General features: G+C 38.1%; 1 protein-coding gene across 4 annotated transcripts in view; it reads left to right on the top strand.

Moving 5' to 3' along the window:
- Positions 1-14,947, top strand: part of eng (endoglin) — a 71,800-nt gene extending 56,853 nt beyond the window's left edge. For 2 of the 4 annotated variants that reach the window (XR_013821327.1, XR_013821328.1), the window contains exons 12-15: positions 10,821-10,928; positions 11,024-11,103; positions 12,207-12,254; positions 14,596-14,947. Coding sequence is in view for 2 of the 4 variants with exons in the window: in XM_079872154.1 (XP_079728280.1) it covers positions 10,821-10,928; positions 12,207-12,254; positions 14,596-14,732 (293 nt within the window). In the remaining 2 variants the exon portion in view is untranslated. The remainder of the gene's footprint in view (positions 1-10,820; positions 10,929-11,023; positions 11,104-12,206; positions 12,255-14,595) is intronic. The other 2 variants (XM_079872154.1, XM_079872153.1) reach the window with 1 other exon arrangement.
- Positions 14,948-26,904: the final 11,957 nt, after the last annotated feature.

Here is a 26,904-nt window from a genome sequence, read left to right on the forward strand (position 1 = left end):
GTATTAGTTTCACTGCAACTATTATTTGCTATCTTTAAATTAAATATTGTGATATGTATATCGGCATTGGTAATTAAGAAAAATCCATATTGATCGACTTCTGTATAATACAATAGTAGCAAATGAGATGTCCACAAACATTTCTGAAATGTATTAATTTTTTGAAAATTTGTGCTCAAATACTATTGTTTATCCTGCTAATTACGGCAATTAGCCACTCACAGCATTAAATGTCCTTAACAAACTTTAAATTGCTTTTATTAAATGGCAGTATGATAACGCACACTAATGTTTAATTAATAGTTACACTAATTAATAACACCGTCCCAAGTTTAAGTCTTTCCAAGTATAGTTTCTCCCAAAAATAAACACACAATCGCAGCTGAAATCTGCAGAAACATCAGTTTTATAAACACAGGTTTGTTGGGTCATCTGTGTGCGTCACACGATATTCAGGAAACGTATGATGCCCTGTAACCTTGAACCCCGTCATGCTGGATAACCTCGAGTCCTGATTTGGAAACATACCGGAAATAAATCCTCCCATTGGTTGCACAGCATTGATTTGACACGCCATTGTCCCCGATCCCAACAACTCCCATCTCGCCTCAGCAAAGCGGGTTTATTCTGGAGTGGTGACGTCATCAGTCGTCATGTGACGAGGTCGGGATGCGAGGACAGGAGAACGGGAAGGGGGTGTTTATAGGAAGGCCTGCTCGATGACCTTGTGGCCGCAATCAGAAATAATGAGCCAGTGGGGGATTTATTGTGTCCGAGGTCTGGTATGCGTGGCCTTTCCGAAACACGGGCCCGGGTCTCTATTGTCAGCATCGCACAAAGAAGGGAAGGTGTTGTTCTTCAAGAGGGAAGACAGTCCCCGGGAAGATGAGTCGAGAACAAACCCTTGCATTCCTCGCCGGCGGCCGGGGTCGTGTTTCTGCAGGACTGTACGTGCCGGACCCGTCTTCATGCACTCGTTGTTTTTTCCTCCATCTGAGACAATGGACGAGTCGTCTGAAGTTCTTGTTTATTCTTCTTTTTGTTTGTCCAGTGCATTGATGCTCATCCGGAACAGGTCGTGGTCAACAGTATAGGTATATCATGTGTTTGTGTTTTGTTTTTGCGTTCCGTTGCTGCTTAAATATGGTTAACCCTCTGAGGTCTGGGGTGTTTTTGGGGTCCTTGAGATGTTCTGACATGCCCTGACATTTGTGCTTTTTTCAGTTGCTTATAAACATATCAATGGCAAAAAAAAAAATTACACTCTATTTAGCACAAACAGGACTACCATGATATGTGAGCCACATGTATGTACATGTTTTCATTTTTGAGACAATAATGTTTATGCATGGTTATTGAAAAAACTAAAAATGAAAGTTTCTGAAATAAGGCCACAAAACACATACTAAATATATGTCAATAAGACTTTTGACTAATGGATGTCGTCGCCTAGAGTTTTGATGTGAAAATCATCCTGCCTAATCATTCACATAAAACGATACATTGATTTAAGTTTTGTGAAACACTTTTAGTTTGGAAAGGCAATATGCGGATGGGGCGTAAACGATCATGCATATTTAGTAGTTCACACCTGATGAGACAATGCCCCTGCATACTTAATGAGCCATTCATTCAGGTGTGTCACCTATAGCTAACTTAAAGATACAAGCTTCATAAAAATGATCATTCTAGAAGAAAATTTCAGATGGCATTTAGAGGCTTTTGCATCTGAACTCTTCATACACACACACACACACACACACACACACACACACACACACACACACACACACACACACATATATATATATATATATATATATACATACACATATATATATATGTGCATACACACACACACACACACACACACACACAATATATGTATGTATATATTTATACTCAAATATACATTTTTTTTTATATTTTTTTATATACAATTTTTTTTTTTTTTTTTTTCACAAATTGTGCTTGCAAATTGTATAATATCCAAGGTAAACATGTCTAGTAATTGTGCAGTTAATTATCATACTGTATTTTCAGTTTTGGAATATTTATCCTCTCCCCAAATTTGTTACTAATAAAACACAATACAAATTATTAAAAGAAAAAAAATTATATTTACCTTTTAATAGTTTGTTTACATCTACCTTTTAAATATATTTTTTTAGTAAAAAGGTTACAATTACAACAACAATTCAAGTGTAATCTTACAGTATATTTGTATCAGTATATATATGTCTTTCATATTTCGCCTGACTGTAACGTTGTTTTTATGAAATATTAGGGCATATAAATGTTAATTTGCAGTTTAATACGTTGCTTATACAAATAGCCTACATTTTATTTCAACATATTTCAGTCGATTTTTACTCATCTCAGTATAGCAATACAGTTTGCTAAAACATCATCATTCATTCACAAACGCGATTTAAATTTTTGCGAGCTGTGGTAAACAGCGCGCATCTCTGCCGTTCATTCATTCATAAACAGAAACCCGATTCACGTGAGAAAGGAAAAAAACTTACTACAGTATTCCTCAGCTCAGTCGGATCCTTGCTCATCGATATACCCGCACTTCTGAGGGACATTTTCCATTATTATTATTCCTCACAGCGATGCGAGACGGTGTAAACAAGTAATGATCTGAATAAACTTGTGTTTTCTCGAGCTGATATGGGGGCGTTCACAGGATTGCGTGGATTGCCTCAGTCATTTGCGTTTGAATAGCGCGCGCTCTCCGTGGGCGGAGTCACATTACATTTGAATCAGCTGTAATGAGCTCGACTGGAATCGCTCTCTTTTAATACAGATTTCACAAGATGAGAATATTTGTTTTTTATATAAATTACTTTATTTAAAAGAAGAGAATTCAAGCTTCATGCCTGTGTGTCTGTATGTCTGTTTGACTGAGTATTCGCTGAGTTATTGTTCATTTTCGGACGCGTTTCAGAATGGACTACACGGACAGAGAGAAGGCAGAACTCGCTTCGTATTTATTTTTCTTAATTTGGCAAAAAGCACAACACTTTGTTTTTATTGTGAGTATACACAAAAATAATACACATTTAACAGAATCGATTGATGTATGAAACTTGTTTGTAAAATCAAAGTCAAAAGAGTATTTCGGGTCTCAATTCAACTGATAAGGAAAAAAGCGAGCAGATCACGCCGGCGTGATTGCCGACCTCAGAGGGTTAAAGTCCCCCTGTAGTCAATCATTTTATAAAAATAAATATTTGAATCAACATAGAATTTGAATTTCAGGCTACAATGGTCTTTTTTATTTTATTTATCAGAAGCTGCATCTGAATTGCTTACTAACATTCTTTAAAATATCTTGTTTTATGTTGCGCAAGAGTAATAAAGTCATACAGGTTTGAAACAGCACGAGTAAATGTAAATAAACAGAATTTTCATTTTTTGGGCAAACTATCCACAAAATATGAAATAATTTTCTACATGAAATGGTACTCTAAATAAGAAGCTAAAACTGACAGTAGGTGGCGGAAAATGTCTAAATGAGTGAGTCATTGAATCATTCATTCATTCGATTTGTTCTAACAGCTGATTCATTCAGAAATAAATGGTTCTTTTTATGAATGGACCATTGAATCATTGGTTCACCCGATTGATTCGCTCAAACTGCAGATTCATTCAGAAGTAAATGGCTCTCTTTATAAATGAGTCATTGAATCATTGGTTCACCCGATTGATTCGCTCAAACTGCATATTCATTCAGAAGTAAATGGCTCTCTTTATAAATGAGTCATTGAATCATTGGTTCACCCGATTGATTGGCTCAAACTGCAGATTCATTCAGAAGTAAATGGCTCTCTTTATAAATGAGTCATTGAATCATTGGTTCACCCGATTGATTCGCTCAAACTGCAGATTCATTCAGAAGTAAATGGCTCTCTTTATAAATGAGTCATTGAATCATTGGTTCACCCGATTGATTGGCTCAAACTGCAGATTCATTCAGAAACGAATCACCGCTGTGTGTTGCTCAGAGATGCAACAGTTCTGCTCCGGCTTTATAGGTCATTTTTTTCATTGGCAAAATAGACAATATTGTGTCTAAAATAGCACAATATTAAAGTCCCCCTGTATTCAATAATTTTATCTCTTAAAACTCATCTTTGATCACCAAAATTACACATTTAAATTTCTACATGCTTTAAAATAGCTTGAATGTAACTCGACACACTTGCCTCATTTAGTATATGCAGTTCTATGAATATGCAAATGAGTCTTGTCAGTATACTAGACCCGTGCGTTTCGTCTTAAAGTGACAGCAGCCTAATAAACCTGCTACTGTCCGTGTCATTCATCAAACAACACAAGAAAACGAGAAGAACTTTAACTTTAATAAGAATCAGTGTATATTTAATTCATATAGTGAAGTCTATACAGAGTTTTAGTTTTACAATTGATTACTTTATTCAATTTCTGTATAGTTGGCTATTATTATAGGCTAAATTGTTTGTTTAATTTGTATGTTTTCGTCTTGTATGTGTCCTATTGTTCATGGTATGACTGACTGAGTCATCTCGCTGTTGTTTGTTGAATGTGTAACTGAAAACACAGATTAATGGTTTGAGGGTCATTTTGGGGTTTTATGAACGCTCTGACAGTCTAGGATCGGCACTGCGTGTGATTTGTCAGGAGTCACTGTGTTCTGGAGGATGCGAGTCCTTCCTGTTTGAGGGGTCGAAGGTCATCCCCTCCTGACCCCCTGCTCCGCCGTTTCCGGCCTCTGTTTGCTCAGCTCAGACTCTCTGACCAAACACACAAATACAGCTGATGTTTGGTGGAAGCTCTGCTGTGGACTTGGGGAAGAAAACAAATAAAAAGGGACATAAAACAGACCCTTCCTGTGGCATCAAACCAAGAGTTCTTCAAGGCCCTCGGGAAGGGTTATTCGAGCAGCCGAGGTGTTTTTGGTAAACACTCTCGCCGTCTCTTGGCCTTCAGCAAACACCTCGCCATCAAAGTGCACGATTACAGAGAGACGGACGCCTCGAGCGAAAACAAGCCGCTGCCGCTGACCCTCCTGCTTCCCATCATTGTCACGGAGGGGAAGATGAGCGCGTGTGTGGAGCGGCACTGAACACTGGGACGTGGAGGTCATACGCTGGATGTGTAACCAGAGAGGATTCAAGAGTGGAAACCACAGGAGTCAATCCACCCAGGAGACAGAAGATCAGCCTGGTCATCATCATGCCTGGACTAGGGCTGCACGATACTGAAGACAAATGCGATAACTCATTAAATAATGCGATGTTCGATATGCGATACGATCAGGGGCGGTTCTAAGGTTTTGGATATTCGGGGCTTCAGCCCAAACTAAAATTGGATATTTTTATTTAAAGGAATTAATTAATTATAAAAGCGATTTAAGGGAATAAAGAAAAAGAAAGGCTTGTTGTATTAGTGAAATAATTGTAACTATTTGCAAATAATATTTCATTTTTAATTATACATGCATTCTCTCTAAATGAATCAAGGAAATTATAGCATATTTTCAATTCAAAAAGGCAAAATCTAATAAAAAAATAAAAAAAGTTGAGTAATTTGCGTCACCGGATACTGTCGGTAGTTGAACATTTCTATTGTGAAACATTCAAATATAGAAATTTTATACTTACATTTTACCAGGCATTCGTTCACTTCTTTAATCATTTTGACATTGATGAGCTAGGCCGCAGAACTTTTAGTCTTCCTAACAACAAACAGAGCGGTGCGTAATGTAGTGCATCAGAGCAGCATCAAGTGAATCTCTTATTTGCATCTTAATTTTATTGTCAATAATAATGACAGGTTTGCGAACGTGAACTCGGTGAGCTCGCGCAAAACACATCTTCAGCACAGCGACTCATTTGAACGCCTCTGATTGGCCGATGTGTTCAACAGACATGTCTGTGATTGGCTAAATGCTCAATGCTGCAAAAGCACGTCGTAAGTACCTTTAATGCAAAGGGGAAAATATAAATAAAACTGTAATATGCACTGTTCATGATTAGGTAATCGCGGCCGCTGTAATCTTATTCACATTTGTTTTTCTGATTAATTGTTTTGCTCTATGAGAAAGACAATTTAACAAAATATTCGGGGCTTTACTAAAAACATTCGGGGCTTAAGCCCCCTTAGCCCAGCCCTAGCGCCGCCCCCTGGATACGATAATGCTTAAGGCGAGACACGGCAGGCAAAAACATCGTTTTTTTTTTACTGGTCAATTTGGATATTTTTGGATATTTGTCTTCAATAACATGTCTTCTTTCAAACTTGTGGTGAAAAAAAGTCAGAAATACACATTTAGTCTTTATTTTACTACACTTTGTCTGTTTGCGTCTGTAGATTTCTCCTAAATTCAACAAAAGTTGGCGTTATAAATCAACATGCCGCTCCGTGATCGCTGCTGTCACCCTGTCATCACAGCTCTCTCTCTCCTGTACAATCCTGTCGGATCCAAATATGGTCATTTCCTTTTTATCAGCAACCAATCGTGAAAGTAAAAGGGCTGAATGCGCAATCTCATTGGCTGATATAAATCTTTAAAGCCCGTTTTCTCAAAATGACTTTTCTCTCATTCTCCAAGTCTGAAATCTCCACTTCAGTTGCACCGATATACACCACACTTTCCAGTCTTTTACATAGTTATGTTATGAAGACATTTACAGAGGGATTTGTAAATATATTATTCCTAGCCTGATTTATATAATATTTTATTTAAAAAAAATGGCGAAAATAATTTTTTTAAGGCTATTGACAGTATATTCTGTTTTACAGGATAACAAAAGTAGATATCCATAAATCCCTCTGTAATTTTTTCCCCATCTAATATGTGAACACAATGAAAAAATAATTTTTAACCTGGCTTTATCCAATACTCAGATTTTGTTTTTTAAATTATATGCAAATTAGCGCATATTTAATTAGATATTGCCTAATTTGCATATTTAAACATTAAATTACACAAAACTTGTAATACATTTTTTTCTCATCTTAATGTAGGCAATCAACTGGGAAAGTTTCATGGTGATATCTGCTAGTTAAAATTTTTACCTTATTCACCTGTAGTGTCTCGCCTTAAATAAGGCGATGTTCAATATGCGATACTATAATGCTTAAAGTGTGTAAAATAAAACAAATTATCTTTAAAATATATGTAAAATTATATGATCTGCATACTTGTTTCGCATTCTTTTTGTGACAAGAAAACATCCCTACACCTTCTGAAATTGAACATCAGTGTTTTACTGTATATAAGTAGTGGTATTTTAACATCAGTGTAAACCTCGGGGTTCAGGGGTTCAGGTTATCCTACATTAGGATTATTTAACAACAGAAACTGAATAATCAAATGTAAAAATAAAACTCTGCTTAGTTTTCACTGTATGAATCAAATATATCCTGATTCTTATTAAAGCTACAAAAGTTATTCAGCCGAGAGCAGCGAGTGATTTTCTCTTCGTCTTTTATTCATAATCCCAGTTATTGCAAGCCGTTGCGATATGCATATTGCGATTTATACCATGGTCTGGGTGAATACACGATTCTGATTGGCTGCAGGGTGTCCATTAAAAAGTGATAATGTACACCTAGGAAAGGCGTCCCGTCAATTTGCCTGATGACAGTTCTAAATGATTGCGCTGGCTCAAACTCACTGATCAACGGCTGCGGTCGGGTCGCTGTGGCCACGTTGCTTGGCAACGCCTGTATACGGGAGATATTAAATAGTGCGCTCGACTTAATAAATAAAAACCCTCACGATTTTTACTCTAAAACACATTAAAGTATTATTAATTGATTAAATATTTCTTTCTTTCGTAAGTGACCATGGTATAAGCGGGATAATGCCCTTCGAGGTGTCCATTAACAGAAACTCCGCTTTGCATTGGACGGTTCACGCCTCCGCGTCGTCCATTAATTTCTGTTAATGGACACCTCGTCGGGCATTATCCCTTACATATATACATTTGCGATATCTCGATCATTTCGATATATTGTGCAGCTCTAGTAACTAACTCAAAGTATTCATGCCACTAGCAACTGAGCGGCCGGAGCGCGTTAAGGGTTTTCTGTGAGAACGGTGTGTGTTAGCCAAAACAATCTCTGTTACTGTAATCTCCTGTTATCACTGTAAAGCTGCTTTGAAACGATCTATATTGTTAAAGCGCTGTATAAATGAAGGAGACTCGACTTAACTAGCTCAACTACATTTGCCGGTAGCGTGACGGTAGTTCTGCTGTTTTTCAATGAGTGTAGTTTTTCCAGCATCAACACTTTAATGGTACAACTGGGGCAACTTTGTACCTTATTTCCCCCTAAAAGGTTCACACCCTAAGGGTACATAATACTACTCAACGGAACTAACATGCAACTTTGTTTTTTTTATAGTTTTTTTTTTATTATAAAGGGACCATGTACAATTTTTAACAAAAATGTTTCCATTTCATGCATTGTACCGGATTTAGACAAAGGCTAATTTTCAATAAAAACATACATACACACACATACTATCAGGGCCACAAAAAAAAAAAAAAATCTATTTAGGATTTTCAAATGTGTGTTAGTGATTGTATTTTGTCTTTTAAACACTTTTATGATGATCATGTTAGATGATGACTGGTGATCGGCGCCGTCATGTAATAGTTTTCTCTTCAGGGCAGAGAATCAGAGTTGTCGGATTTACAATATGCAAGTTCATCCACTTCTCCCGAGAGACATGAGAGTAAGTGGCCGGAGAACTGGGAGAAGAATAAAATATAAAACTAAAAGGAAACTATTTAGTAACCGACACGGCATATTTCTGATGTGAATAAAACACGGTGTCAAATTAGAAGGGGTTTAATTGCCGCTTACATAGACATCAGCGTGCATTTTACAAACTAAATGTGACCCTGGATCACGTCACCAGTCTCGAGTCGCATACTATATATTATATGATATTTGTGGCAATAGCCAACAACACACTGTACGGGTCAAAATTATCCATTTTTCTTTTATGCCAAAAATTCATGAGGATATTAAGTAAAGATCATGTTCCATGAAGATATTTTGTAAATTTCCTACCGTAAATATATAACACATGTATTTTTGTGAGTGAATGCAGCACAATCTGGAGATTTTCTCAATGTTTAGATTTTTTTGCACCCTCAGATTCCAGATGTTCAATAGTTGTATCTCAGACAAATATTGTCCTATCCTAACAAACCATACACCAATGGAAAACTTATTTATTCAGCTTTCAGATGATATATGAATCTCAAGTTCCAAAAAATTTACCCATGTGACTGGTTTTGTGGTCCAGCGTCACAAATATGATTTTTTTCTTCAAAACTACACAGTTGTGATATATGACAAGCACTGAGCCAAAGCATGCACGCTGATTTAGTTAGTGTTAGTTCACCCAAAGATGAAAATGTCATAATTTACTGAACCTCATGTCATTTTAAACCCACATGACTTTCGTGCATCTTCAGAACCCATATTTGAAGATAGCCTATTTTAATGAAATCTGAAACTCTGAAGCTTCAAAACGTTCGTTAAAAAACATGAAAAAGTATTCTCATCGCTTGATAAACTTGAGGTCAAGGTTGATAAACAAATGCAATTACCTAGAAGCCTATGGAGGAGTGAGCCAGCTCTCAGATTTCATCAAAAATATCTTAATTTGTGTCCCGAAGATGAACGAAAGTCTTACAGGGTTGGAACAACATGAGAGTGAGTAATTACTGACAGTTTTTGGGTGAACTAACGCTTTAAGAGTCATGAATCGAGCAGTTTAATCCAAGAAGAGACACGATTGCTTTAAATGATGAGCAGATTTAATTTAGGCGTATTCACATAGAAACATTGATCAGCGAACAATGTTTGCAGGATTCTATATTTGGTTACGGAAGCAGTTTTTATATGTAGTAAATGAGGTCAACAGCGCTGTGGTCATCGACTGGTTTAATAGCTTGGTCAACAGAGGTCCTCAAACAGGGTTAGCGTGTTGGCTAACAATGCTACTGTTCCCCAGTGCGTGCTATTCAAACCCTAAAAGTTTATTGCCTGTTTTTCTGACAGTGAAGCTGTTTTTTTTCCTACGAGTAGTGACGAAACACTTCACAGCTGAACAAACAAGGCAATAATCCCCATGACGTGAAGGAAACGGTTTCTTCAGACGTCCGAGACATGAACGATTGAATGATAATTAGGTTTTATGTTTTATGATGATGTATTGGTACAGGAGAACCCTCCATGTAAGGGACATTTCACTTGTTGAGAAATTTCACTATAATAAGAAAGCTTTAATTAAGTCAAGTCTGGGTTTGATTTATAAATAAATGATCAGTAACGAGAGCTCCTGCTGGTCTGATCCTCTCCAAATGTTCTGATCAGGTTTGAAATAATGTCATTTATTAAAACGATCATAAATTACTGTAAATCTCAACCCTGAGATTTACTGTATAGCAGGTCTCTTTAACTCTATAAGCACTATATCAATGAAATGACTAATCTTGACACTTTCCAATAACGTTAGTTTAGCGTTTAGTGTATTTTTCAGAGTATGTTCACTGTAGTTGAAGTATTCTGCATTATGTGTGGCGTGTAGCTTTGCAAACTACAGTTTCCAAGTAACTTTCCTGACTCTAGTAACTTTGATTCTTGCCTTGTGGAGCGAGAAGCACGAGTTCAAATCCCGGACGATTACTTTCATTTTCGACTAATCCATGGGGAAGTTCATGGGTTTACAAAGACATACAGTAAACAATGCAATTGTCTCCAACTGAATGAGGAAAACTGAATGCTCGCTTGCTTTATTTCAGATCCGTGTTTTGAGTTCGGACTCTCGGCTGTTCTGGGAATCGCGTTCGGAGGATTCCTGATCGGGGTTCTCCTCACCGGTGCTTTATGGTTCATTAAGATTCGCACAGGTGAGTAACACTCGTGGGGAATGAGTTATGTGTGACTGACATGAATACTCAAGCGTGAGAAGATGTATTTGGTAGAGTTTTCTCTGCTCCTTTAGCTTATGAGGGGAGAGGTGGAGAGAGCAGCTCTAACAAGCCTCGCGATGATTTGCCACTAGAAATAAGATGAAGCAGTTAAGTAAGGCCGCAGTATCTCCCGACTGATGATCTGGGGTCTCATTTATAAAACTGTGCGTAGGATCCTTATTGAAAGTGTAGCTATGTGCGCCCGAAAGCCAAAAAAAGACTTATAAAACTGTTCATACGCCAAAAACCTGCACAAAATTCCCTTTATAAATTCCAGTCAGCGGAAGATTGTGCGCACATGCGTTTCCAACCCGAAATAACCATATATGAGCTTACAACGCCTCGTTTTACTATGCATATCCTCATCTGCATATCATTTGCATATGCATATTCATTCACGTGATAACATGTTTAACACTACGAGAAAATATGAGATACGGATGTGCGTCACATTACATTGCTAAAAATCATTTAGTAGCCGATCCTTGCCTTGTTTTTGAATAAATCAATCAAAAAATAGTATAAAATACATTTCAGTGAAAGTTATTCTCAATCTTTTCCACTGGCCAAATAGTATTTTTAATTGCTTTATATTTTTAATGGAAACAGATTGGCCTTATTGTGCATTATTGATCATTATTTGTGCAAAAATATTTTCTCAGACCTTGAGTTCTGCTGTTATCATGCGCTAAGCAAACTTTAAAACACAGCATGCCTCAGGAAAAGTGTTAAAAGCAGCGCATACACTACTAATATCTCTATTTATTAGAATATAAAAAATCTTGTAACTTCTCAGTAATGATTTCATGTCATTTAAGTGCTTAACTCCATTAATTAGAGTGGCATATTTAATCTAAATGTTTATCAGATGTAAAACATAGTTGAAATCATTCTTTGTGAACATGCACTGTATTTATGATTAGGACTAATAATGAGGATGTAAAGCGTCTGCCGTCAGTCCCTCAGTTCACCATCGGTGTCGCCAAACTCCGTCTCCAAAGCGTTCGTACGCATGGCTCAGAGTTTACTTACAGGTGCGCATTCTCCGTCAAGTTTGTTTTTAATAGATCACAACCTTTGCTTGGGAAGTGGGGTTGGAAATATGCGTTCGCCACGTTTATAAATGAGACCCCTGGACTTTTGGAAAAGTCCTGAATATAAGCGATCCCTTCATGAGCTTCTAGATTTGTGGTGTAATGTGTGCATGTGTTTCAGGGCATCCTGTGGCTCTGGGAATGAGATCAACAGCGGCCGAACTCTCAGGTAAACCTCAATCTTTTCTTCTGCACACTTCCTCTGCTCTTTTCCTGTCGCATTTCCTTGAGGTGCGATCGCTTCGCACGATAGTCGCTGTGGAAATCTGTCCTTATTTGTTTTGGTGGATTGCGCTCAATATATGAGAGACGGCGCCAACTCCTGTGAAGACTTCAGATGACGCAAACTCTGAATCAACATGCACCAATGCTGCATTTTTCTAAATGACATAATCATTTGTGACCCTGGACCACAAAACCAGTCACATGGGTCCATTTTTTTTAAATTAAGATGTATGCATCATGTGAAAGCTGAATAAATAATCTTTCCATTGGTGTATGGTTTGTTAGGATAGGACAATATTTGGTCAAGATACAACTATTGAACATCTGGAATCTGAGGGTGCAAAAAAATCAAAACATTGAGAAAATCTCCTTTAAAGTTGTGCATTTATGTTGGCGATTGTGCTGCATTCACTCACAAAATACTTGTTTTATATATTTACGGTAGGAAATTTACAAAATATCTTTGTGGAACATGATCTTTACTTAATATCCTAATGATTTTTGGCATAAAAGAAAAATGGATAATTTTGACCCGTACAATGTATTGTTGGCTATTGCCACAGATATACCCGTGCGACTCGAGACTGGTTTTGTGATCCAGGGTCACAATTGTTAACAAACATTACTTCAATGAGCTCATTGTTTCTGCATTAAATTATTACATTGTTTAAACCAGGGTTCACCAATCTTGGTCCTGGAGGGCCGCTGTCCTGTAGAGTTTAGCTCCAACCCCAATTAAACACACCTGAACCAGCTAATCAAGGTCTCACTAGGCATACTAGAAACTTTCAAACAGGTGTTGGAGCTAAACTCTGCAGGACAGCGGCCTTCCAGGACCGAGATTGGTGAACCCTGGTTTAAACTAATACATTAGGATGAATTTAAGGGCTTTTGGGGCCCCTAGAGATCGATTTTATTAATGGAATGGGTGCGGTAGGGGCCCAACCTCATATTCTTTCATAGGACCCAAAACTGCTAGCGGTGGCCCTGTGAACTGGTATACCGCCCAGCACTAATTGAATATTCCCTGTGTTTTGTCCAGTGCTTTCTCCATCCGGATGCCCATGTGAACGCCCAAACGCCCAAAAAAACGTCTGTTGTCTGAATAGTTTTTGGTTTGACTGTACCTTTCACATCTACCTTGTTTGATCCGGATTTTCGGACTTTTCAGTTTGATACAAATCAAAATTACAGGTGTGAAACCTCCCCCGGACCACAGTCCGGATCAAACTGAAGAAAGGTTTGGTTCGTTTCTAGTGTGAACGCATTTTCTGTATGGTTCGGACCGTTTACAGGAAGATCCGGTGGTTCCCGCAGGATTGCTTGCTCTTCTCCTCCTTTCCTGCCGGCGACCATAAAATGTTCGCACAACAAGGACGGTCATTTGGCAAATGTGAACTACTGTAGCCTCGAGTATAGTTGGTGCTGCAGGTCGTAATGCCGTAATAATAACAGTATAGTGGCAACGATATGCGTCTGTTCATTCATTCTTGTCAAAGTTTCCCGCCGAATTGACAACACGCTGACGTCAGACGCACATCCGTTTACAAACCAATCAATGTCAAGATGCAGCCCACACAGATGATGACGACAGGACGCAAGTGTGTATGTAAAGTTCTTTAGTGCGCTCGCATATGTGAAACCAAACCAAAACTTACCGAATATATGAAATGTATCAAAACATGAACTTTGGTTCGGACCTTCAGGTTTCAAAACGCCCTAAATTGTAATCTACACTCATGTATTTCACGGAAACGCGATTTATAGATTATCATGACAGGATATGCTAATCAATGACTAGAAGATAACTACACATCAGCTTCATAAATTCATCAACTAACCGCTCAGAAATGTCCTGTTGCTTCTACATGTTGTCACTTCTTCTTGAGTCTCTCCATCATTGTCTGACTCCGTTTTGAACATAAAAGGCTAAAAGTTTTTGAGATTTTCCGTGTGTGTTTGTGTGTTAGAAGCTTCGATTACCTCACACAGACACACACTGAAAACACACCAGCTCTTGAAGCTCCGCCCCCTGTGCCGGGAGCAGCAGCTCATTTGCATTTAAAGGGACACACACAAAAACGGTGCGTTTTTAACATGCTATATGAAAATATCTGTGGGGTATTTTGAGCTAAAACTTCACACACACACTCTGGGGACATCAGAGACTTATTTTACATCTTGTGAAAAGGGCATTATACCACCCTTTTAAAACGATGTGTATTGTGAAAAGCGCTATACACATAAATGTGAACTGAATTGAATATTCCCTGTGTTTTGTCCAGTGCTTTCTCTGTCCGGATGCCCATGTGGTTTGACCAAACGCCAGCCCGTGCCCACCCACCCGTCTCCGTCTGAGGACAGCAGTGCCAACGCCAGCATCGGCAGCACCCAGAGCACACCCACCAGCAGCATGGCATAACGCCATAACATAACCATAACACAACCACAACGTCCCTCTCCAAGCCGTCTCGCTCCACGCCGGGAGAAAGCCAGAGAAACGTTCCCTGTACCTCACACACTCCACTCGCTCCGCCGGCTACGGGAAGTCAGCGGGGACGAAGAATAAAAAAAGAAAACGCTCGGCTCCCAGAGACAGGAAAAACAACGCATAACCCCCAGGAACTAACAGGAAATTCGTGGCATTCTTGTGCCGGAGCCTCTCTGATGGAGGCGACAGAAGACTTCACAGACAAACAGCTCATGACGCATCAGTTCGCGGCTCAAAGAGACGAACAAACAAACGTCAGACAGACAGACCGCCTTGTATCCCATAACACTCATGATGTGATATGATGAAGCATTCAAACAAATCAAAACAGCGATAATAAAATGAAGGATTTTATTTTTAGAGTTCTTACTGTACTCTCACATGCATGGGACAGATTGGAAAATGGCTACCTCGAGTCTCTATGGATGTAGATTTGTTAAATATTTGCTTGATCAAAACTAGAAACAGTGGCTGCATGAATCTCATGAAATAATTTGCATATTTTACCCCCAAATCAATACAAAGCCAAAATTAATTATAAGACTTTTTTGTTTGTTTTGCAATCTCATTCTTATTACTGAAATTTTTAAGAGTTTTTTTTGGATCTTAGTAGTATTTGTTGCATTGCTAAATTGAAAATTGTTAATTTAAATATAAATATTATGGCTGTAATAAATAATAAATTAATAATCCTTTATTTTCTCTATGCAAAATGTTTTTTTTTCTCTCTTTTGATCATGGGGTGAAATATGACCCAATATGTTTTGTTGAGATTCGTATGGGTGTTTTTATTTTTTATTTTTCTCTCTCAAATCAAACACTTACCATAGATCAAATGGTTTGTTCATTACATTTTGTAACTTTGTCATGAAAATGTTATTAGCAATAGTAATTAAGCAACTTCAAATCAGTTTTTTTTTGTAACTCTTTATTTTGAGGTGACGTAGTTACACGTTACTGCATGTACTTACTATTTTAATAACAGTAAATTATGCATAATTACAAGTAACATCCTAAACCAAACCACAACCGTTACTCTATAGTAAGTACATGGTTAATTAATATTCTGAGTACTTATTTGAGCAAGTACAATGTAACTATGTTACCTCAAAAAAAGTGTGTGTGGCTATTATATGTACAGTATATGCATTATGCTGTAGATTCAGTATATAGTAAATTCATAACTTCAGCAGTTTTCATATTTGAGTTTTTATATTGAAGAAGTGAAAATGAGCCCAACAAAACCAAAAACTCTTGTGATGTAGCTTATTACAACAGTATACTGTATACTATGCATTTCATGTGAATTTATTCATGTATTTGTATTAATTTTATTTGTGTGTGTGTGTGTGTGTGCATGTGTGTGTGTGTGTGTGTGACTTTCTTTCATCGGTGGAGCACAAAAGGAGACGTTTAGCACAATGTTCACGCTGCTCTTTTGCAGACAGAGGCTGTCGAGCGTCAAAAAGCATAAAAGTATTCATTCACCACATCCCACGTCTTCTGAAATCATCTGATCGTTTTGTATTGAGGAACAGAGCCAAATTTGAATCATTTTCAGTGTGTGGTGTGTGTGTGTGTGTGTGTGGTGTGTATATGAAGCACACAGCTGTGAACTGATCCTTTAACATCGGCTGGATGTGAAAAGCAGGAAAATGCCACTTGAGCATTTAGTGCAATATCTGTGGTATTCTTGTATGTTCATATAATTATTTGTGTCTGTATGTAAACTGTTTTATACTACATTGTTATATCAACTTTTATAAATAACATTTGTATTGCATGTTTCTGTTTTCTCTGGAACGCTACCATTTAAAGCACTTCCCGAACGGTCATTATCTGGTCATATTTGTTCAGTTCTCCCCATTTTGAAGAATTATTTTAATCCAATTTGACATACTTTAAATTAAATCATGAAAACAATGCCTCCAAATGTCATTACAGTTTATTTATTGCTTCTCCGGTGATGTTCTGGGAATGTCCTGTTCTGGGAATTGCAGAACTGCCAAAAGAAGTGGAAGGAGAAGTTTTGTCCAACTTCACTCTGTTCTGCACATATACAGTATATTACACTGCCTGACCAAAGAAAGTCACTATTATTTCAATCGGACTAGTAGTAGAAAGAAAGAAAGAAAGAAAGAAAGAAAGAAAGAAAGATTAGTTAGAAAGAAAGATTAGTTTGAAAGAAAGAAAGATTAGTTAGAAAGAAAGAAATATTAGTTAGAAAGAAAGATAGATTAGAAAGAAAGAAATATTAGTCAAAGAAAGAAAGAAATTAGTTAGAAAGAAAGAAAGATTAATTAGAAAGAAAGAAATTAGTCTGAAAGAAAGAAAGATTAGTAAGAAAAGAAGATTAGTAAGAAAGAAAGAAAGAAGGATTAGTTAGAAAGAAAGATTAGATAGATAGAAAGAAAGAAAGAAAGAAAGAAGGATTAGTTAGAAAGAAAGAAGGATTAGTTAGAAAGAAAGTGATAGATTAGTTAGAAAGAAAAAAAGATTAGAAAGAAAGAAATATTAGTTGGAAAGAAAAAAGAAAGAAAGATTAGTTAGAAAAAAGAAAGATTAGTTAGAAAGAAAGAAAAAAGAAAGATTAGTTAGAAATAAAGAAATAAATAAAGATTAGTTAGAACGAAAGAAAAAAGAAAGATTAGTTAGAAAGAAAGAAATAAAGTAGTTAGAAAGAAAGAAAAAGAAAGAAAGATTAGAAAGAAAGAAAAAAAAGATTAGTTAGAAAGAAAGGAAAAAAGAAAGAAAAAGATTAGTTAGAAAGAAAGAAAGATTAGTTAGAAAGAAAGGAAAAAAGAAAGATTAGTTAGAAAGAAAGAAACTTACTTTCTACTACTTTAGCTTTGATTACTATGTGCATTTATCTTGGCATTGTTTCGACAACCTTATGCAACATCACAGCATTTATTTCCATCAAGAAATGTCAACTTTAGCTTTCGGCTTGCTTAGTTGGGGACATTTAATATTTAATATTCAACAATATTTTTGATCTCCTGCATTGACACCATTAGGTGTCATTAGGAAAAATCCAACCTTTAAGGACACCAATTTTCTTTGTGAATGAATAATGTATCGTAAATAAATAAATGTTCTTCCTTAAAATACTGGGTGCATAAGTTTGGACACCCCTATGTTAAATTCCCATATACCCCTTTTCCACCAAGGTAGAGCTGGTGCTGGTTCGGAGCCAGAGCCTAGTTTCAAATCGGTTCTTTGTTTTTCCACCGCCAAAGCACCAGCTCCGAACCAGTAAAACTGGTTCTTAAGTAGCACCAAATCATTGCAGGGTCTAGAACGGAGCCAAGAAAGAACCGCTTGCGTCAGGGGCTGGGGGCGGGGTTACCGTGACCAACAAGACGAATAGAAACTTGTGACCGCCATTTTTAAATAGCAGCTAGTCGAGCTAATAGCAGCTTGATTATAATATCCGTCTATGTAAGTTACGGCGAGCTGCACGAACGCGTTGGATTCCGATGTATTTTTGCAAACCCATGAGCATCCATAGTATTGCAACGTCCGTTATTGTTGATGGCTTGTTCGAGATGCATCGGAGCGGCGAGGACCGATCGGAGCTGCGGGAGTGTTTGGAGAGCATACGACTCCTTGTGCTTTTGGATCGCTATCGCAGTGCTTTGATGTCATGCGGCGATCGATCTGCGAGAAGCCGATGCATCTCGAACAAGCCTGGCGTGTTTGTGTTTGGCGCTACCGCACTAGCGGTTGCTGGGCAACATGAGACGTATACAGTGACGTAAGATCTGGCTCTGTTGTGGCTCTCTAGCCGGTGGAAAGGCAAACCGGTTCTTAGTAAGCTCGTCAGTCGAACCAACTCTGAACCAGCTTTGGCTCTGGCTCTGAACCAGCACCCGGTTCTTGTTGGTGGAAAAGGGGTAATAGAGGCAGGCAGATTTTTATTTTTAAAGGCCAGTTACTTCATGGATCCAGGATACTATGCATCCTGATAAAGTTCCCTTGGCCTTTGGAATTAAAATAGCCCCACATCATCACATAGCCTTCACCATACCTAGAGATTGGCATGGTTTTATTTCAGTTAGCCTAATGGCTGGTTTGATTTGCATTGAGAGATGATCTTATGGAAAGTACTCCATGCCAATCTCTAGGTATGGTGAAGGGTATGTGATGATGTGCGGCTATTTTAATTCCAAAGGCCAAGGGAACATTATCAGGATGCATAGTATCCTAGATCCATGAAGTAACTGGCCTTTAAAAATAAAAATCTGCCTGCCTCTATGGGAATTTAACATAGGGGTGTCCAAACTTATGCACCCTGTATTTTAAGGAAGAACATTTATTTATTTACCATACATTATTCATTCACAAAGAAAATTGGTGTCCTTAAAGGTTGGATTTTTCCTAATTTTTTAAATTAAGGCATTAAGTTCAATTTCCAAAAGATGATTTTTTATTCCTCTTTTTAGTCAACTTCAGCATGGGTGTCTAAACTTATGCATAGCACTGTATATATATATATATATATATATATATAAATAAACTAAAGTAATCATGAAAAAATCTAAAAAAAACAAAAACAAAATCATGAGGATATTAAGTAAAGATCATGATCTATGAAGATATTTTGTAAATTTCCTTCTGTAAATATATAAAACATTTATTTTTGTGAGTGAATGCTGCACAATCGCCAACATAAATGCACAACTTTAAAGGAGATTTTCTCAATGTTTAGATTTTTTTGCACCCTCAGATTCCAGATTTTCAATAGTTGTATCTCGGACAAATATTGTCCTATCCTAACAAACCATACATCAATGGAAAGATTATTTATTCAGCTTTCAGATGATATATGAATCTCAGTTTAAAAAAAAATTGACCCATGTGACTGGTTTTGTGGTCCAGGGTCACATATAGTTCTGGTCGGGACTCAGTGGTGAAGCTGATTCCTCGTGATCCCCGACACATTCTTTCACAATTTGAGCCCAAAGAATCTTGGCATTGTGATCCTGGAATATGGCGATGGGATATTCCCATCGCCATATTCCAGGATCACAATGCCAAGATTCTTTGGGCTCAAATTGTGAAAGAGTGTGTCTTCCGACATGGTTGTTAAACAGATGAAACGTTAGGGTTAAAATAACTGTTCCCAAACGCACAACATATATTAATCACTGCAATAATGGAATATTTCAATCCAAACGTGACTTTTTTTAGTCATACAGTGTCTCTTGATTGAAATCATAGCGTTTACACAAATGAACCCAACCAATCATCACACATCACACTCCCGATAGGAAATCACATTTCAAAGGGAGTTGATCTACTAAAATTGAATGTCAACAGTCTTTTTGATTTGTGATATTTTTCATAAGAATCTACTACATTCAACCTGTATTGGCAAAAATTCAACATCAAAACCATAAAACACAGTGTGTGGCAAATAGATTGAGCAATAAGAATTGTTCTAGCTCAAGCAACTAATGAAGCCGTTGATTAGTGATGCGACGCCGGTCCTGCAGATTTGTGCTGTTGTGAGGGATTCATTTCAGGGGCTTGAATCATTTTGCAGAAGTCATTAAAAGTTTCATTTTCAGTTGAATTTGGGGAAACACACTCAAACACACTCGCACACAAACACTCACTCATTTGCTTGCTCTCTCTCTCTCTCTCTCTCTCTCTCTCTCTCACACACACACACACACACACTCTCTCTCTCTCTCTCTCTCACACACACTCTCTCTCTCTCTCACACACACACACACACACACACTCTCTCTCTCTTTCTCTCTCTCTCTCACACACACACACACACACACTCTCTCTCTCTCTCTCTCTGTCTCTCTCTCTCTCTCACTCACACACACATTCTCTCTCTCTCACACACACTCTCCCTCTCTCTCTCTCTCTCTCTCTCTCTCTCTCTCTCTCTCTCTCTCTCTCTCACACACAATTCAAAATTTCTTTATTGGCATGACTGTACATAATATAATATTGCCAATATTACATAGAATAATTATAAATACATCAAAATAATAAAATATTATAACATAAATTTAAATGTACAAATTATCAGTGTAACAAATTAAAATATGAGTGTACATTTTATACCACAGTGTTTTAACACACACACACACACACACACACACACACACACACACACACACACACATTACTGAGGGTCACTGTGGTGGACAGTAGGGGAACACACACACACACACACACACACACATTACTGAGGGTCACTGTGGTGGACAGTAGGGGAACACACACACACACAAGCAAAGTTTTTTTTTTTTTTTTTTACATTTTATAAGATCAAAATGGACACAAAAACTGAATAATGACCCAAAGGGTTTCTCCACACAGATGCTTTTGTTGTGACCAAGTCTAGTTTACTCATAAAGCCCTTTACACTACAAGTAGACCAAAGGGCTGTACAGTACAAAAAAAAAAAATTACATATAATAATAAAACAGAAAAAGAAGATACAGTTAAATAATAACATAAAAAAATAAAAGATAACAGAAGACAACATCGAAGAAAAAAAAATAAACAAAGTACAACTGCCAAAATTTCAAGTCTTAAAAGCCATTGAGAACAAATTTGTTTTCAATCGAGATTCAAAAATGTCAATTGAGGGAACAAACTTGATGTCAGGACTCAGCAACAGAAAAAGCCCGATCCACTTTAGTTTTCAAGCAAGTTTTTGGAATTGTGAGAAGTAAACAATTAAGTGATCTTTGAGGTCTACATGAATTCATATTCATTAAATTCTTAATATATTCATGGGCAGCTTTATAGACGTAGAGCAACACCTTATAATGAATCCCATATTTAACCAGAACCCAGTGTAGCTTTACCACAACTTGGGTAAAATGTGCTCCCTTTAAATGGGAAATTGTAGTTTTGAAATAAGAGATTGATTTACACCCAAATAAATTGCGTGACACAAATCCAAGCGGGACAAAATAAATGCGTGAATCACTGTCTCAAGATCAGAAGCAGACAAAAATATTTCATTTTTTGCAAAAGTCCTCAACCTCAACTTTACCACACACTTAATCTGAGCAGCAAATGTTCAGGATGAGTCTAGAACTACACCCAGATCCCTTATCTGGAGCCGCACATTCGTCGACCACGGACCCAGAACATCTCGTAAGTCACTTTTATCCTGATTTGGCCCCAAAGTGATAACGCACATGAACACATTATCACACATGATAGTCTGGACGCCGTATCAAGAGGATGATGGCAAATGACCAGATCAGAAGTGTTGTCATTATCAGTGTGAGATTCATCCAAACCTTCAGCAGCGACAGACAGAAGGAAGTTGAAACAGACGAGAGAGTGACACGAATCCCGCTTCTCACAGAGATAAAGACGACAGACAGCCGGTATCACACACACGTTTCCTCTGATATCGTCCAGCACGACTTCTCCAGACGGGCGTCCCACAGGCTGATTAGCTAACACTTTATACTGATGCTCCTCAACAGACAGCCTACTAACCTTATTAAAGTGTTAGTTCATCCAAAAATGAAAATTCTGTCAGTAATTACTCGCCCTCATGTTGTTCCAATCCCGTAAGACTTTCGTTCATCTTCAGAACACAAATTAAGATATTTTTGATGAAATCTGAGCTGTCTCACTCCTGTTAGGTAATCGATATCTGCGGTTGCTAGGTGGTTGCTATGGTGTTCTGGGTGGTTGCTATGGTGTTAGTAAGCGGTTGCTAGGCGGTTGCTATGGTATTCTGGGTGGTTGCTAGGGTGTTCTGGGTGGTTGCTAGGCAGTTGCTAGGGTGTTCTGGGTGGTTGCTATGCTGTTGCTAGGCGGTTGCTAGGGTATTCTGGGTGGTTGCTAGGGTGTTCTGAGTGGTTGCTATGGTGTTGCTAGGCGGTTTCTAAGGTATTTTGGGTGGTTGCTAGGGTGTTATGGGTGGTTTTTAGGGTGTTGCTAGGTGGTTGCTATGGTGTTCTGGGTGGTTCTTATGGTGTTACTAAGCGGTTGCTATGGTATTTTGGGTGGTTGCTAGGGTGTTCTGGGTTGTTGCTAGGGTGTTACAAGGGTGTTCTGGGTGGTTGCTAGGCGGTTGCTAGGGTTTTCTGAGTGGTTACTATGGTGTTGCTACGCAGTTTCTAAGGTATTTTGGGTGGTTGCTAGGGTGTTATGGGTGGTTGTTAGGGTGTTGCTAGGTAGTTGCTATGGTGTTCTGGGTGGTTCTTATGGTGTTACTAAGTGGTTGCTAGGCGGTTGCTATGGTATTTTGGGTAGTTGCTAGGGTGTTCTGGGTGGTTGCTAGGGTGTTACAAGGGTGTTCTGGGTGGTTGCTAGGCGGTTGCTAGGGTTTTCTGAGTGGTTACTATGGTGTTGCTAGGCAGTTACTAGGGTATTTTGGGTGGTTGCTAGGGCGTTTATAGGGGGTTGCTAGGCTGTTCAGGGCGGTTGCTATGGTGTTACTAGGTGGCTGGTAGTTGTCACAGATGGTTACTATGGAGTTTTTATAGAGTTCTTATCATGATCTTGGCATGATTTAGCACTTAACTAATCGCTATCAGCATGTAGCTATTCACTGCTAGCATGTGTAGCATGTTGGAAGTGCTGTTTGCTAGCATGAGTCAAAAGAGCCAAACCTCATCTCTACACGATGTTCTGATACAGAGATATAGGTCTTGCAAAACGGTTGCTAGGGTACTCAAGTTTGGTTGCTATGGAGTTGCTTGGGAGCTGGGAGCTTTAAACTTAAGAAGTTTAAAGTAGTTTGAAGTTTAAAGTAGTTTGAAGTTTAAAGTGATTAAAGTTTAGATAGATAGATAGATAGATAGATAGGTAGATAGATAGATAGAATATATAAGATATAATAACTCCTTCATAGGCTTCTATGGGATCAAAACTTGTTGGCCCAGAAAGTTAGTAAAGACAATGTTTAAAATAGTCCAAGTGACTACAGTGGCTCAACCTTTATCTAGTTTATCAAGCGACGAGAATACTTTTTATGCGCACCCCCCCCCCCCCCCCCCTCCCAAACGACTTTATTCAACTATTCATTTTCTTCCGCATGGGCCTTGACGTGAGTTCACGAGCGCTACGACGCTTGCGCGAGAACTGGGAATATGACGCAGATCGGTCTCGATGTTTAAAATAGTTCTAAACTGTGCATTTCTTGGATGTCGAGGAACCAACGAGAAAGCGTAAAAGTGCCTTACCTTTCACACTTTCCCATCAAATGATCGCTAGCGCCATCTTCTCAGTTCTCGCGCATGCGTCGCGTTGCTCTCCTGAACTCGTGTCATGGCCCACACCGAAGAAAATGAATAGTTGAAGAAAGTCGTTATTTTTTGCGCACAAAAAGTATTCTCGTCGCTTGATAAACTTAAGGTTGAACCACTGTAGTCACTTGGACTATTTTAACGATGTCTTTACTAACTTTTCTGGGCCGGCAGATTGCAATTGATCGTTCGCAAAGACCCGCCCCCTTTAGTTACTGTTGCTATGTCCAACAAGCCACGCCAACACAGACAACCAGGGTTCTAAATTAACACCCGCCAACCCGCCAAATGCGGGTTAAAATTCATTTTGGCGGGTGTTAATAAAAACTTACTAGCCAGTTTGGCCGGTGATGCATGAGGCATTACATGCAGGGATGTAGTGGAGGCTAAACGCACGTAAACGCCGTTTACGCACTTCCCAAAATTCGGAAATAGCATTTACCCACCTCCTAAGTGTGTAAATTGCGTTTATCCACCTCTAAATTTCACGCTTTTCCAGTGCGTGATCGCCGAGCGGTACATGATTCGAGCATTTGGCCCGTTAACGACAGAGCAGAACATTGAGCAGAGAGCGCAGCGCGCCGACACACACACACACACACACACACACACACACACACACTCACGCTCACTCACTCACACACGGAAGAGAATGGCGCACACACGGAGCGGAAAAGACACGCTCGTGAAGTTACTAGCTGCGAGAGAACGAAACCTGATCGCCGAACACGGAGGGGCGGGACGGAACTTTTTTTTTTTTTTTTTTTTTTTTGCAAAATCGTCTGTTAATGTCGGCAGCCATTACACTTGTGGAAACTACAGCGCAACTTATATTGTCTTTCTTCTGTTAATTACAGAAACTTTTTTCTGAGTTTTCTTTAGCCTAAAGTTTGCGAGAAACCATGGAAACGAACGGACACAGAAAACACAAGAAATAAGACAAACGGAGTTGGCTAGTAAAGTAGGTTAATATTAAACGAAATGCGGCAGTGGTTGGGACAGACTTGGGGGCGAGAAGAGGAACGAGGCAGGGGATGAGGAGGGTATCGACCAGATAAGAAAATGTAATGCCAAATGGCTGACGGGTCGTGAATGGCTAGTGTTTGATCACAATAATGTCGTCATGTATTGTCAGGATTGCCACATGTATAGCCTACTCAAAAAAAAACAACAAAAAAACAAATTTTGGCTAGTGGATATTCTGAGGCTGGTGATCAAAAAAGTTAATTTAGAACCCTGCAGACAACACGCTGACAGACAGGATAGACCAGGGTACTTTTGATATGAAACAAAGTCCAACTTTCAAATTGTGTCATTTTTTAAAGAAATGTAAACAGTAAATAGCGTTTTGTGGCTCTTTAATGTGTCTGACAGATCGATCAGTTAAAGTGGCTCGTGAACCGATCATCTCTTCCTTCTAGTTCATTTATAGCATCAAATAAACATGAATGAACATCAGAAGGAATGTTGTTTTAACCGTGGAAAGACGTCAGTACACCGTTTTTCAAGTTCAAATCCACCAGTGATAGTCTACTAACTCTCCTGACTGCTTTGTCGGACAAAATGGCGGATGGCGGATTATGATTGGTCAGATCGCCTGTCAATCAAACTCCCTGTGAAGGGTCAATTACCAGTGAGACAGCTCTCAGATTTCATCAAAAATATCTTAATTTGTGTCCCGAAGATGAATGAAAGTCTTACGGGGTTGGAACAACATGAGGGCGAGTAATTACTGACAGAATTTTCATTTTTGGGTGAACTAATCCTTTAAGTAACTTTACAACTACATGCCAACTTATTCTACTAAACCTGAACCCTGACAGTCTACTAATACTCTAATGAGAGTTAGTTGACATGGAGTTGCAAAGTTAAAGGAGAATGTCTAAAGTGGACCATCAAAATAAAGTGTAACCACTGATTATATTAAAACAGACAACATTTCAACATTAAAGTTGTGAAAATCCATCATAAAAATAACTATTGCATGATTAAAACTTTGATTATATAAGCAAAATAATGAAATTTAAATATTTATGGTTCACACAAGTGCTTCGAAAATCAGTTGTGGTTTCATTTTAACCACAATAAATAACTTTGCCTCTAATAAAAGTGTGTTTGGTTACTAAACTGTGTTTGAGTGACAGACCAGAGTCGAGGTAAACATCGCCTGAACAGAATCATTTCCAATCAAACTATTATATTGACAAATGATGCAAAAGGTGTGAAAATATTAATTCATTTGGATACATATAGCAAGACAAAAGTCAATCATTTTAGGCTATTCCCAAAACTGTTTAAAATGCATTTTTATCTCAAATGTTATTAATATCTTCAAATATGATAGAAACAGTGGAAATGACTTCTTGACTTTCAGAAAGAAAGAAAACGTCAGAATTCTGCTGTGATCATATTTGTCTGCTGCTGGATGTTATTAGTATAGAGACTGAAAGTGTGTTTTAAGAGAGTTTATTTTCTGAAAGTCCATTAGAAACTCATATGCTGCATAATGAATGTTATTGCCCTGGCTATAATTCATAAGCAGCTTATTTCCCCTTTACGGCTTTGTCCTGTAATTGAAATTTTTCTTCTTTCACATATATATCATCAGTCTGTATGGAACAAATAAAGCACGTTTTCATCAACCTCATGCGGCGTCTGTGATATTCATAATTCATAATTTCTTATTAATGAACTTCATTTCACATTCAGGAGACTGCGAATGGAAATGAGGGAAATATGATGCTGCAGCAAATCCACGTCTTTCTTATTCCCTGGGAATAAAGCAGCATTTATGCTCGGTGAAGAGAGGGAATATTAATCACAGAGCCTTTAATAAACTGCAGGCTGTTTAATTA

The sequence above is a fragment of the Squalius cephalus genome, assembly GCF_949319135.1.
Source record: "Squalius cephalus genome assembly, chromosome: 5".
In the NCBI taxonomy this organism is placed as follows: Eukaryota; Metazoa; Chordata; class Actinopteri; order Cypriniformes; family Leuciscidae; genus Squalius; species Squalius cephalus.